General features: G+C 43.6%; 1 protein-coding gene across 5 annotated transcripts in view; it reads left to right on the top strand.

The window, feature by feature from the left end:
* Csmd1 (CUB and Sushi multiple domains 1) overlaps positions 1–15510 on the top strand; it is a 1515607-nt gene that overhangs the window by 1144354 nt on the left and 355743 nt on the right. For all 5 annotated transcript variants that reach the window (XM_087210084.1, XM_021248185.2, XM_021248184.2 and 2 more), the window contains one exon: positions 9566–9669. In XM_087210084.1, the coding sequence (XP_087066210.1) occupies positions 9566–9669 (104 nt within the window). The remainder of the gene's footprint in view (positions 1–9565; positions 9670–15510) is intronic.

Raw genomic sequence — 15510 nt, 5'->3', positions numbered from 1 at the left:
TGCAAAATTTTCATTCTGTGTGTGTTTTCACCAGCTCTCCTTAGTTTTTAACTTTATTTTTAGTAATACCTATTTGTCATAATGTTGATTACATTTATCATATGGAATTTGTACCTATTCATAATATTTCTTAATTCTTTCTTTCCCCATTCCCCTCCTCACCCTTCAATTCATTCTCCCCTCCCATTTACAAAAGCTTTGTGTCCCTCTTTTTCCTTCCATTCTCTCTCTCTTTTTCTCTTTTTTTTTTTTTTTTTTTTTTTTGTTACTGGGGATTGAACTCAGGACCTTGTGCTTTCAAAGCAGGTGCCAGAACCACGGAGCTAAATCCCCAGCCCACCTTCCATTCTCTTTTTTCCTTTTCCTTTCTTTTCCTTCCACCTTCCCCCTCCCTAGTTCACCTTCTCATTTGAACCTGTTCCTCATACTTCCTAATATCTATCCTCCATTATGCTTCTTAGTTACTCTTTGGGTTTCTCACACAAAAGAAACATTGCTATATTTAAACTTGTGTGTACAATTTATTTCACTTAAAACTATGGCTTCCAGGTGCATCCATTTTCTAGAAGTGACTCAAGCTTATCCTTCTTGGTGGCAGAGTCGTGCTCCCTAATGTATAAATATCACATTTTCTTTATCCATTCATGTGTTGATGAACATGTGGGTTTTTCCAGGATTTAGCTATTTTAAATTGTGTTGTAAGCATGGATATGCATATATCACTATGGTGTGATGTTTTTAACTCTTCTGGGAAGATACCTAGAAGGGGAACAGCTGGGACAAATGGAACCTCTAGTTTTAATTTTTTGAGGACTCGCTATACTTACTTCCATAGTAGTTGTCCCAGTTTACGCTCCCACCAGCAATGGAGAAGGGTTTCTTTTTCTGGGCAGCATCGCCAGCGTTTGTAATTGGTTGATTTCTTGATGATGATCATTTGTTCTGGAGTGAGATGGAATCTCAGTGTTATTTTAATTTGCATTTCCTGTATGACCAGTGATGTTGAGCATATTTTCATATATTTATTTGCTGTTTGCATTTCTTCACTGACAAATGTCTGTTCATTTCAGATGCCCATTTTCAGATTGGGTCTTTAAACTTGGAGGGTCTGATTCTTTTTGGTTCTTTATATAGTCTAGATGTTAGTCCTTTTTCTGCAGAGTAACTGGCAAATTTTTTCCCTTCCTGTGGGTTGTCTTTTCACCCAAGCAAAAGCTTCTCAATTTGATGTGATCATAGTTGTTGATTCTTTTGTGGTTCCTATGCAATTGGGATTTTGTTCATAAAGAAGATTATACACCATGACCAAATAAGATTCATCCTAGGGATGCAGGGATAGTTCAACATAGGCAAATCAATAAATGTAATACACCATATATACAGAGCCAAGGACAAAAACCACATCATCTCAAGAGATGTGCAGAAAGCATTTGACAAAGCCTAACACCCATTCATGATAAAAACCCTTCAGAGAATTGGAATGAAAGTCTTTTTCTCAATCTGATAAAAGCCATTTATGACAAATTAACTAACTGTAAATTTCATACTAAGTGGCCAAAAACTGAAAGCTTTCACTCTAAAATCAGGAACAAGTCAAGGATGCCCACTATCATGACTCCTGTTAAATATAGTTCTAGAAACATTACCCAGAGCAATTAGACAAGAGAAAGAAATAGAAGGAGCAAAGATAGGAAAGGAAGAAGTTAAATTATCATTATTTGCAAATGACACGATACTCTTCATAGAAGACCCCAAAAACTCCACTAAAAGACTTCTAGACTTAATAACCAAATTCAATAGCATAGCTGGATATAAAATCTACACTCAAAAATCAATAGCCTTCCTGTACACAAATAACAAACTCACTGAAAGAGAAATTAAAGAAACCACACCTTTCACAATATCATCAAGAAAAAAAAATGAAATATCTAGGAATAAATCTAACAAAGGAAGTTAAAGACTTTTACATTGAAAACTACAGTACTCTGAAAAGGGAGATCAAAGAGGATGTCAGAAAATGGAAAGATATCCCCTGTTCTTGGATAGGCAGAACCAATATAGTGAAAATGGCCATATTTCCAAAACTGTTATACAGATTTAATGCAACCCCAATCGAAATCCCAACAGCATACCTCACAGAACTAGAAAAATAATCCTAAAGTTCATTTGGAACCAGAAGAGACCTAGAATAGCAAAAGCAATTCTGGGCAACAAGGGTAATGCAGGGGCCATGACAATCCCTGATTTGAAATTATACTATAGAGCTACTGTGATGAAAACAGCATGCCTGGGCCAAAAGCGGGGGAGAGAAATAGAAGATATAGAAACATCTGTAAGCATACTCAGCTACATTACCTGTGACAGAGAAGCCAAACACCTTCACTGGAAGAAAGATAGCCACTTTAGTAAATCGTGCTGGGAAAACTGGCTAACCTCATGCCGAAAATCGAACCTCTCACCCTACCCTAAACTAAAATCAAAATGGATCAAAGATCTAGATATAAAACCAGAAACACTTAATCTCCTGGAATATAAAATAGGTAACACTGTAGAAGACATGATGTAGGCAAACATTTTATGAACAAAACCCGATCACACAGAACATTTTTTTCTTTTTGATAATAATCACCCTAACAGATGTGAGATAATATCTCATTGGGGCTTAATTTGACTTTTCCTGATGATTAGTGATTAGCAGCACAACATGATGACTGTGGTTAAAAATACACTGTATTCTTGACAAATGGCTTGAAAGTGGATATAAAACCTTCTCAGTGGTAACAATGTGAGTAATCCATAGACCTAGAGCCAGAAATGGTCAATCCACACTGTCTGGGTAATCTCCAGGACATCCTCCTGTCCGCATACGTGGACAGAATTGTGTCTGTTAGTTGGAAATTGGAGAAGACTCTTGATTTTGCTCCCTTACTTTGCCCTCCCCATGTGTCACTGAGCACTCAGCTGCTCCAGCATGGGCCATTAGGTGGCCTTTGATTTCTCCGTCCAGTGATTCATCCACTCCGTGGATCACGCCATGGCCTTCTGGGACGTGTCCCCTGCCACAGCTCCCCCTCCTGCGTCCACTGCTCTGTCTCACCTGGGCCACTTCAAGTGTGGCCAGAGTCAGTGTAGAGAACCATCCACTCTGGTATGCTTAATAAATGATGTGAGAAAAATAAGACTTTTTGATTTACGATTTATCCTGTCTTGACATCCAGACTTTCTTTGGGGAACTGCATAATTTGTGTTTCCACATTGGGGCTATCAGTAGAGGGGAAAGTAGTAATACTGCTTTTACTACATGATTTTTACCCTAACTCTGCATAATGTGTGCATTGTGTTTTCTAAAATGCTTTATGAGATTTTAATCAGGCATTTGAAGGAGTCAGTGTAGTTTAAAAACCTATGTATGTGGGAAAGACACTATAAGAATATAAGTTTAATATGCTGGCTTATAAATTCTGACTTTTGCATTGTTGTCCAAACACTCAGTACATAGAAGGCAAAATCTGAAACATGGTCCGGAGGGTGGGTGCAGAGACCTAGGAAGGATACAGGGTAAGCACTTCCTACTTGTTCAAGCTCTGTCCTCTGGGATCTGCCCCATTAGCATTGGAGGAGGACCGACCAGTGATTTGGGTGAACCGCCAGCCACCTTCTTCTGTTACTAATGACTGCCAATGGTTTTGCTAACAGCCTGCTCGTATATTCACTAAATCTAGTAACACTGATTAACTCTGTCAGCACTGCTACCGAACTAGCCTATGGTTCCCAAAGAGAGGATAGCTTAAACTTTGGGTTTGCAATACATTTAACAGAGTGTTTACATTAGTTATCTGGTTTACAATAAAAATACAATAAAAGATGAAGAAATAATTACTTGCAGCTTAGGAATGAACTAAGAATAATTATGTTCTGAAAAATATGTTCTGAAAGAATTTCTTTATATTGCATTATTACAAACAAATTTATGCCACTCATTATGTATGGAAATAAGCATATTTTTCTAAACTAAATACATTAAAGATATCTTCACATGCCAGATTTTATATTTATATATACTTTACATATATATGTGTGTTTATATGTATATGTTATTACATTTTATATGTATAAATACCATTACATTTATATATTTGTTTATATGTCTATATTATTACATTCCAGTTGATGTTGATTAATGTTTATTATATAGTGCAAAGGAATATTTTACCATGATCTTTCAAATATCAGAAAATAATATGGTAAAAATAATAATGAATAGTGAAAAATACTGCGTCAAAAGACCAGTCTCATGAAGACACACGGTGGAACATCAGTTCCCTTAACCTTCAGAAACAAATGGTCACTCAGCACTTTCCAAACATTTGTGATCAGGTAGTGAATATTTCTACAATTTAAAAAATGCTCTTGTAAAGAACTTCTCAAAACACAGATGACAAACTTCAAGTTGCTCATTAGAAAAATAAGGCAAACTAAAACTAAAATCCCACCAAAATGTTCCACCACACAATCTGTACCCACAAGCGCAGCATAAGGGTTGTTTTGGTGGCTTGTTTTAAACACTTTAGGGATTGTTGCAGCAGTAAACATTTGCACTTCTGTTTTAGAAAGTACATTGCCAGTCTGAATCCTGACTGTCCTGGCAGTGATGTGCTTAGACAGTTTGGGCTGCTGTAGCAACGTCCCCTGCCCCTGGCAGTGAGGATGCCCTAGCCCTGGTAAAAAGGGGGCACTGGGAAGTGACTTGCCCAGTTCTAAAGGGCCCAGCCTGCCTGTGGACCTCCTACTGATGGTGTGGAGCATGGCCTGTCTCCGTACAGCAAGGTTTTCCTTGGACCTCAGCTTACAGGAGGAAGAGCTATTCTGGCTTCTGTTTTAGAAGTTCCAGTCCTTGTATGCTGGGTGGCCTGGTGAAGGGCTGAGCAGAGGAGCGCTGCTCACCTCATGGTGGACAGGAAGCAGAAAGGGTGAAGGAAGGAGCCAGGAGGGAGGCCCTCATGGCCCAGGCAGCTCCCAGAAGCCTCACCTGTGCCCATATGAGGCTCTCAGGGTTTCCCAGTATAAAACCTAAATCCACGACCAGAGATGCTTCTATTAGTGTCGACAGAGAAAGTAAAGACATTCATCTTGTTTTGTCTAAATCCTTCCCCAGTTCCTTAACAAGAAGCCAAGAAGTAGTTAGGTAAGGAATCAGAGCAGGGACTCACCTAGGAGGAATAAAGGAAGGATGTTATAGGAGGAGAAAAGTGCACATAGGTTGGAGGATTAATTTTTGCAGAGTTCATTTTGCATTGACTATATAAAATAGAGTATCCAAATTCTGATAGCAAGACACCATTGAATAAATAAATTGTATGGCTTACTTTTCCTACTAACTGATGACTATTTATTCTAAAAATAACCTGCACCTGGCATATGCAGTTTATCATGATTGTGTGAAACAACACATACCCATGTTATACTTGGTATACAGCTTTTTGGCAAGTCTTTCCTTCCAGGTCCTATTAGCAAAATGACCAAAGCAGAGGTATATGAATGTATTTAAATTCACCATAACTCACCATTTCCTTTTTACTACTGACTCTACCACATACTATCTTGCTTAATTTGTGTTCCATGAAAGCCTATAACTCACTTCTGCAGCCCAGGGAGTTATGACATGGGAATTGTGGCATGCATCCTGGAACGGAAATGCTCACTCAGACACCTGCAGTTCCACCTGTCTCGGGACACTGGTGTCCACTGCCTGTGTGGGGCCAGCAAGAGCGACATTGTCCATCTGTGAGAGGCACGTCTTCCAAGCCCGCCCACCTGTATTTGCATGCTTCTGTAATTACAGCCATATGTGCTATTCAATGTAAGTGGCAATACTTAGTGCCACACCGGGTTTCAGAGTGAGAAAAGTTACTGTGGAGGGACAGTTGGGTCGGTACCTGGCCCTGTTAGAGTCGATAAGCAGCCCTCTAGTCTGAATGTTGGTAAGTGTCCTGAAAATGTGCTTTAGGAACTGACAGTGTTTGTGCAATGTCCCGTCTACCTGTGAGGACATCTGATAACATTCACTTGCCTTGCAAACTTGAATGAATGAGGAATGAAGAAACAGGAACTGGGACGGAGAGAGGTACAGGCAAATCATGCAGAAAATTAGCACTCGGAAGTTTTTGTATTCTCAGAAGTGGAAAGTGTCAGAATGGGCTCAAACTCAGAGCAATGTTATGTGAGGGGCCAAGAGACAGGTCTCCAAGCCTGGGGTATACCTTCTACATATTCTTAGAAATATTTCATTTTAAAATGTCTCAAGGCTTACAAAGTCTTCCTCATAGGTGGTATGGAAGTGTTGGGGCAATGGATAACGTAATAGGAAGCTGCTAAGTATGACTTTCTCAGACCAACTTTACAACACCAAGATCCAGAGAAAGGGCCAAGAAGCCCTGAGTGTAACCCACCCAAGGCTGCATTTAAATGACCACAAAGTCTATGCCCAGCGTCACTCTTCCTCAGAGCACTGTGATTCTGGCTTGAGGTACAAAAAGTGAACACATTTGTGCATCTTCCTTAAGAAATCTTCATCTGGAGACAGTAAGTTCTATGACAATTTTGAACTAATCCAGATGCGCACCTGAGATATAAGACATGGAGTCTAGAATTGCCTCTGCCTTTCATGGTGGCCCAGAGGTCCTGGGACAGTGGCTTCTTCGATGCCACTGAAGAAGGCAGGGCTCAAAGGCCGAGGTTCCCACAGGCAGGAGCTGAGGAGGTGACCCTGTGCTCATAATCCACTGGGGACACTGATCAGAGAGCCAGGGTGCAGGCGGCCAGGATGGGATGGGGCAGAGCCTGCCCAGAGTGAGGGGAGGGGACCCCAGGGCTAAATGTCACCATGAGCTTCAAGTGGCACACACGTCACCCATCAGAGTCACTTCTCACGGGCCTCTCTGCTGTCCCTTACTCAGAGAGCATTGCGACTTTGTTAAATAATGCGTGTCTCTCCCTACATATATTTGTAGAAGGCATCTTTCTGGCTAACGGGAGGTGCTTTGCACAGGACCGAAGCTCCTTGTCCTCTGTGAGCTGGTATTAGCAGCGCAGTGTAGAGACTCCGACGGTCACCTATAGATATAACCGTGGCAGCGGGAAAATGAAAACAAACTCCCATCAGGGGCAAGGGGTAATCTGCAGTATTTACACTGATTTCGGCAGGGATCAAGCACTACCCCGTCTCTAGCCAGATCGCCAGGATAATGCATTCATACAAACACTACAACTGGAAAGACTGGTTTTTATAATAGATTATGGTTCTGTGGAAATCAGTGTGGAGACACCTCAAAGATCTAGGGCTGGAAATTTTGACCCAGCTATTCCCCTGCTGGATATCTTCCCCAAAGAATTAAAAGAATCATGCCACAATGATATATGTGCACCCATGTTCATAGCAGCACAGTTTGTAATAGCTAAAGCTTGGAAACTGCCCAGATGCCCATCAGCTGGAGACTGGATAAAGAAAATGTGTTTTTTAAAAATAAAATGAAGTACTACTCAGCCATAAAAAATGATAAATTAGAGACATTTACAGCTAAATGGATGCACATTGAGGGGTTACTCTTAAGTGAAATAAATAGGACACGCATTTGTAGATACTGAATAGTTTCTCCACTGTGAGAAACTGAAAGTGTAAATAAGGACTAGAAGGTATAATAGATAATGTGAAACAGGAAGAAAAGGGGCAAAGGGAAGTGGGAGGGTTAGGGGACAGGAAAGAAGGGAATGGAATTAATATGAGAAAATGAAAAGCTGGAAACAAAGTCTTTGTAAATAGGGAGGGATGGAGGGGTGAAGGGAGGGCAGGGGAAGGGGGAAAAGTAAGAAGCAGGAGAGATTACGTAAAGGTGCAAATTTCCAATGATGAATGACATTATATTGTATACTTAAATTCTACCAATAAAGTTAATTAAAAAGTAGATTACAGTTACATCACTAATTTAGTAGGAATTTCAAATAGCAAAGATAATGAGTCCTCATTAGCACTGCATGGGAGGCACAGTAAGCTCTGCATGTGGGAGCCTGTAGCCTTCCCAGCACCACGCCCTCTCTTCTGCCAAGTTTAGCAAACAGGGGTCTCACAACTTCCACAAGGCCGCAGAGTTTGGCCTTGCTCAGAGACAGCTCCCATGAGGTCAGTCTTCAACAGGATGGCTCCTGATCTTACCCAGGCTTTGTCCTTTGTTCTCCCACTGTGTATGTCTCAAACTCTCTCATCCGTCCTTCCAGCCTTCCACCAGTCTTATCTCCTGGTATCCATGCCTCCAACTGGACATCTGCTTCCCTACCACTGGCGTGTCGTCACTGTCATGTTTGTCACCTACCGCTACCATCCAGCATCTATCGTTGCCTGTCTGTCATCTATCAGTTTATCACTTACCCACCCATCCCCCATCTGCCCATCTGTCAGTCTTCATCTGTCTGTCTGTCTGTTGTGACCTCTCTGTCTCCTTACTTTCCACACCTTGTTTCCCAGGCTTCTAGCCAAACTTCAAGAGAGCTTTGTCTCTCTTTATCCATAGATAACAGTATTCATCAACAGACGAAATATTTTTTTCAGGAGAAAGTATTTTGTTCTTTACAATGAGAATTTCTCAAATTTATAATGTATCAGTGTGTCAAATATGAACTAATCTTGTCTAGATGTCACAGTGTTGTTCGTCATGACAAAGAGTCATGTATGCTGGGGGTCTAGGGTGTAACTTAGTGGAAGAGTAATTGCCTAGCAAGCACATGACCCTGAGTTAGTTATTCTGCACAGCAGGAAGAAAGAGAGGAAGGAAGGGAGGGAGGGAGGGAGGGAGGAAGGAAGGGAGGTAGGGACGGAGGGAGGGAAGGGAAAGGGAAGGGAAGTGAAGGAAAGGGAAGGAAGGAAGGGGGAGAGAGAGAGAGAAAGGAAGGAAGGAAGGGAAAGGAGGGAGGGAGAGAGAGAGAAAGAAAGAAAAAGAAAGAAAGAAAGAAAGAAAGAAAGAAAGAAAGAAAGAAAGAAAGAAAGAAAGAAAAGAAAAAGAAAAAGAAAGAAACGTCAAGGCTTTGTAAAACTTAAGTGTTGAAGGGGCAACTTTATACCCTCAGAAAGTCTTTTTTATGTATTAATAGGGACAATTACATGAGATCTGCACATAGAACTTTAAAAGTATTTATTGTGGGGTGTTCTGGGGATCTCAAATTATAACTCCTTAACTCTAATCACCATTTCTTTTGCTTTTATTAGGTTATTTTCTAGTTAATCCAAACAACCTAATTGAAAAACAAATTGATGTGTAGGCAAAGTTTAATTTCATTTTAGATGTGACAACAAAATAATTTACAAAGAACACAAATTCTCAATTCCTCAAAGTCTTATTAAGTAAAGACTCGCAACATGCATGTGATTGTCCTTGTGGTTAGTTAATGCAGCTTCCTGGCCCCTGGAATCCACTGAAATCAGGACGGACGTTCAACACTACATGGATATTTGCCATGCGCTAACAGTCACAGGTGTCCCAGTGATGCTGAGTAACTGCCTGTGCTTTCCATTCAGGTCATCAAGCTTGCCTTTGAAGAGTTCGAGTTGGAAAGAGGGTATGACACGCTCACTGTGGGGGACGCCGGGAAAGTGGGGGACACCAGATCCGTCCTGTATGTGTAAGTATGTCGTTCCTGTTCTCTGTCAACACAAGATGCTGCCTCGTGCCACTTCCCTCCAGTTTCATCCCATCCTGTGCTTTGGGAAGTAGGGCTGTTTTGCAGAATAATGAGAGGAAAATGTCCCCTTGTCTTCCTCACCAGAGGGTGTCATGCAGTAGCTCTCAAAACCAGGAGCCTAGGATCTGAGCTCACCCGCAGCAAGTGTTTCTGTGGGATTTCCATTCATATTCTGCTTATAGATTGCTGAATATGTTTGTGTCTGTGAAGAGTTTGCCCTGAGAACATTAATGTAGTGCTGTGCTAGAGAGAGCCCCATTGTGCTCACACAGCCCCTTTATTTAAGGATTGCTTACAGGACTACTCACATTTGGAGAGGCATCATGGTTGGCCAGGCTGTCAGTGCTTTTAGAAGTGAAAGGACCACGCCAGGCCACACTGCCAGACGAATACTTCCACTCACTGCACTTTGAGCATCTTTACATGGAAGCGTCGGTTTCTGTCTCATCTGTGTGGTTCATTGTGCCAAGCTGAGTGACTAAAGTTGTGTTACTGGCTCGTGGCTTAGTGGTTCCACTGACCTCGCTGGTATTGTACCTGCTGAGGCCCTGCACATCTTAGGCAGTCTTGGGTTAGAATCCCCCATACTGCCTTCCCTGGTGCTCATGGTTGCCCTGTGCCTCGCAGTTTAGCTGCATGCTCATCCCTGAAGGACATGCTCAGCCTTGGCAGGTTGCCATGTGCTCCAGGTTGCTGCTGCATGCTGGAGAGGTGTCCAACTCGGGGACGCTGCCCTCAGGGTCCTTACCCCTGGGTGCATCATGGTCTTGCCTGAGTCTCAGGACGTCATGGCTTCGCACCTGGACCCACACCCCTCTCTGCTTTTATAACCAGCTGTGCAGTGCAGGATTTTGCATGCACACATTGCTGTAGTTTAATTCATTTCCCTCCCCACCTCAAAGGGAGAAGGAGTATCCTCAGTCACGTGGTTGTGTCTTTCTATGTGTACCTGAAATGTTGCATATATTTACTCTTCTGACACAGGGCCATTGAAGGTCTCTATTTCCCCAATGCTCACCAAATAATGATGATAACATTAATTGTTCTTATTTTGCCAAATTACCAGATGAAACTTGCATCTCTTTACCTTTAAAAATAGAGTGCTAGATGGGGTGGCAGGATTCCTGGCCATCTTCCCCCAGGTGACCAAGGACACACACTGCTGTCCTTGGTCAAGGACAGAATCCACTGTCCAGAGATGGCATTGCTGGCAGCAGCTCTGCTATTTACTGTCCCTGCGACCCTGAGGGAAGTCATTTTACCTCTCTATACCTCTAAAATATGTATAACAAACACTTCCTGCTCATGGTAAGGAGAAAAATGAAATAATGCATGTGAAGACTCTGGAGAGCTAATAAGTGTAACCGATATGTTAACAAACCTTTATTATGACCGTAACATCTAATTTAAGAAAGGATGTCGCAAAAACAAATGAGAGAAATTTTTAAATCAATGCAAAATTTTAAATATAAATGCAGCAAGGTAATGCCCTGTAACTCCCCTCGGGTCGCTATTAAGGGCTTTGCATTGCACTCATTTTTAAATGCTGCATTGTTAGGAAGGCGATGGCGAGCTATATGTTACCGTGACATAAGTGTTATCAGCTCCTCTCTGAAGCTGGAATCGATAAAGGAAAAGCTAGGTGGCCACTGACTCCAAGTGAGGCACACGTGGGGCGGGATCGTGTGACTGCGGCCAGCTGGGCATTTAACCAGCTTCGAGAGGGCTGCAGGAGCCACCGTCCTCTGTCCTTGGTGTCCTGAATCAGGGCAAGGGGGAGAGGTGGAGGCGCCACCAGCTTCCGGAGCAAGTAGGTGATTGAGGCAGCCTGCCAGCGCACGCTGAGAGGACGTCCATGCCCGTCGTCCTTCTCAGCTCTGAGCTTCTCATCTAACGGGAGGGGCCCTGCACAGGTAAACAGCAGGCCAGGCGGCACAGTCTCGGAACCTCCTGGCACATTCCCAACGTGCAGGCAGGAAACGTTTTCGTGCAGACGGGAGCTTGCTGCCTTTCACCCAGCAGCTCTGCCATTCTGTGTGGAGGGGCTGGTGGGGTTCTGGTCTGACCTTGACTTTGTAAAGAGAAATCTGTAAAGGGAGACAGAGTGAAGATGAGGTAGTTCATCCTAAAATGTAAAATTCCTGTTTCTTGTGGTAATTGAAATTTCTGCTAGTGGCTTTTACTTCTCTCAGCTTTTGTGGCATGTGTACGTGTGTCACACACACACATATGCACACGATGTGTGAACACCCAGGGGCTCCTTCAGGACCCCAGCCCTCCCAAGAGAAGGTCGCACTTGTTCAGGTTATTTATACAGACTCAAAGGGAGATTAAATAGCGCTGTAGTTTACAGATCTTCATGGAGTGCTTTCCAAGAATGTATCTGACAGTTTCCTGCTGGCTGGTGGGTTGGGAGGCTGCGTTCACCCAGGAGTCCTGGCTGGGGTGGAGTAGGTGACAGGGCCCCGGGCGTGGCCCAGCACTCCACAGGGGACTCTCCTACAGGGAGGCCTGCTCAGTGGTGCCTCTGCTCAGTGCGGGAGCAGAGCAGGACCCTGGCCAGCCCTCCTGTGGCTGTGGGAACCCCCTGTGTGGACCCTGCTTCTCCTGGCCTTTTTGGGGGGTGCTGCTCGTTGTTGTTTGATTCTGGTCTGAGGCCATAGGGCAGGACGCTCTTTAATTAGAAGATTCCTGGAGGAAAGCCCTGTCCTGTCTGCTTTCTTTGCTGTCACCGGAGTCCTCACTGAAGCCAGTGCCCTGGGGGCATTCACATTAGGAAGCAAGACAGGGAGGCAGCCGCCTCACAGCCTCTAGGCAAAGCATGCGTGCTTCCTAGTGAGAAGCTGAGGAGAACTCAGAGCCTGAGCACGGTGGAACCACACGAGCCAAACTTTTCTTTACCCTTCTCCTGAAGACTCAGTCCTGGGTCCCAGGGACAGGGCAGGTCCTATCCAAGGAGACCCAGCTGTTCTTGGCTCAGGTGAACTCATTCTAGTGTTCCCTTCCCTCCCTTTTATCTGAAACCGTCTCTGCTTGATTCTGGGGGGAAAGTTTTATTGAATACCAAATATTATGGCAGAGCTCAGCAGGGAAAAGAAAGATAAGTGGCAAGAGTGGCTTTGCCTTGAGGAGGGACCGGATCACTGATGTAAACTTTAGATAACTGGCGTGAAGCGTATAAATTATTAATAGTAACAATAACTGCACAGCTTTCCATTTGATATCGTATCTTATATTGTGGAGGCATATTACGTTTTACGACACTTATTTTTATTGATTTTAGTCTTCAATGTAAGATGCCTCAAAAATCTTACACGCTTCTAAACATTTATTTGGTTTAGTTTTAAGGAAAAAGTCACCTCTTCTAAGTGTATTTTGGCTGTATTTGTGGGATTTTTCTAACTCTTCTGTGCCTACAGAGTAATCTGTTCATAAATATATATCCCTAATAGGGGAGAAACAAGCGCTAAGATAAAATAGTTAATATCAAAATGAGTGATCTTTTATAAAAGCTCAACTATTAGATAATAAGAGGTAAGTGAAGCTTGAACAATGGATTGGGCACTTCCATAATTGCACAGAATCCACCGAAACTACTACAGTGAGGTTGTTTTAATGCTTAGTGACATTCATGAGCTGCAGAGCCCTTTCCACACCAGAATGCCCCCTCCCCGGCCTGTTTCCATCAGTCCATGCATGCAGTGCAGATGACTGCTTCCACCGGGGACTCGGCCTGCACACAACACCTTCTCTCTTATTTTACATCCCTCCCTCCCCGCCATCCCCTCTGAGGCTTCCTCCCTTTCCTGTTGGCAAAAGCTCTGTTTTCCCTTGCTTCCTTGGAAATTTGACATGACGCCCCCACGATATATGTAGAAACCACCAAGTGTGAACCCTTCCACGCCAGGTCTCTGTCCCTGGGCAGGTGTGGGGTGGGCGTGACCACGCCTGTTGGGGTGTGTGAAGGGTCAGTGTGAGGACAGCTCTGGGTGGGGCCTCTCTCTACCCCAGCTGAGGACGCCACACGGAGGACCTCTCCGGTGTGCTCTGCCACCTGAGTATCCAGTCTGCAGGGCCTGTGGTGTCGACCTCCCTGTGGTAACTGCATTTGTTAAATGTTTCCCTTGAGGACTCTGTGCATGTTCAAGCTGAGGTTTGCCAATGCTTTCCCTCAGCCTGGCTTTGCCTTTCCTCCTCCCTACACAAGCATCCATGCTGTTGATCGGTGGCTCTGGTGGAGTGAACTCCGGCCTGGACTTTGGGGTGGAGTTGAAGAACACTGCCTCACCTTAGAGCTGGAGACCCCGTGTATCTCTAACAGTTTTATAGCCTTTCCTTTGCCTTGAAGGCTATCATCCATTTCTAGTTAGCTCTGGGTGAGTTCACGACACGGGCTGGGTTCGTTTCCTGCTGTACCACTTACGTGGCCACGCACTCCTCACTCTTGCTGAAAGCATTGCACTTCTGCACCTTTGTCAAAAATCATCTGGTTGAATTTGTGTGGTTTTTTCTGGGTTCTGTGTTAGGAGCCTTCGTTCTGGGTCTGGTTCTCCAATGATACATTGAGTCCACCGACCACTTTATAGGTGATGATATCAGAGAGAAAGAGAGAGAGAGAGAGAAAGAGAGAGAGAGAGCTCTCACTTTGCTCTGATTTGTCAAGAATATTTCAGCTCTTCTAGGGCTGGTGCCATCCTGAGTGAGTTTGGGAATAACCTCATGTACATATAAACACCTCGATGGAATTACAGTAGAAGCTGCATTCCTTGCAACTTAGAGACAAGTGCTGAGCTGTGTTTGCTCCCAGTTCCCAAGTGTCAGGTGTTCCATGACATGTATCCCTTTCTGCTGTCTTGTTCGAATGGCAGGAATACACTGATGATTTTAAATATGGAATCAACCTTGTGTGAACATAACCACTTTCCTTCTGTGGTAGAGTACGATTCTTTTTATAGATTGTTGTATTTGGTTTTCTAGTATTTTGTTGAAGATGTTTGCATCTGAATGCAGGAAAAATATTTTTACTCTCTCTCTCTCTCTGTCTGTCTCTGTTCCTCTCTCCTTCACCCATCTCCCTCTTCCCACCCCTCTCTCTCTGTCTCTGACTTCTGATTTTTATCATTCCCTTCCTCCTCCTGCTTGCTTTGGGTTTCCATGCTCTACTTTTCCTAGTTTCTTGAGCTAGCAATATCAAGGATATTTTTTCACTCTTCCTTGATTCTAATGCCATCAATTCATGTTTTCGCTGTCGTCTTGATGCTGTTTCAGCTGCGTCCCACATAATTTTATACAGTGTTTTTATTTTCACTTATTCTATATATTTCTTACTATCTCACTTGAGACTTTCCCTTGGATTCATGTGGAATTTAAAAATGTGCTGTGTCGTGTCCACAGATTTAGAGATTTCTTGGTGACTTTTGTGACTCGTTTCTAGTTTGGGTCCATCATGGGGAAAAGCCACCCCACCATCTCCCCATTCACCCGTGGGGAGATCTGTTTCCGGGTCTTGGCCATGATCCTCTCTTGACCCCTTCCACAGGGACCCCGCACCGAGTGGATGGTTCTGTGACCACTTCGGGTCCTGAGGGCTGAGGGTGTGTCCTTTCTGATGTTTAGTCTGGTTGGTAAAAGAGCGGGGCTGAGGACCTAAAAGACAGACTCGATTCATCTATTTCTTCCTCTCTGCTCCATTGATTTTTCCTTCACATTTTGGACTCTGATGTTTGGGTGGCGACCACCATTTGGGGCAGTGACTTCTCCCTAGGGCTCACCCCTTGATCA

The sequence above is a fragment of the Heterocephalus glaber genome, unplaced genomic scaffold, assembly GCF_053883595.1.
Source record: "Heterocephalus glaber isolate CG9 unplaced genomic scaffold, H.glaber_assembly_v1.0 deba00001104, whole genome shotgun sequence".
Taxonomy (NCBI): domain Eukaryota; kingdom Metazoa; phylum Chordata; class Mammalia; order Rodentia; family Bathyergidae; genus Heterocephalus; species Heterocephalus glaber.
This window is presented reverse-complemented; position numbering and strand designations above follow the sequence as displayed.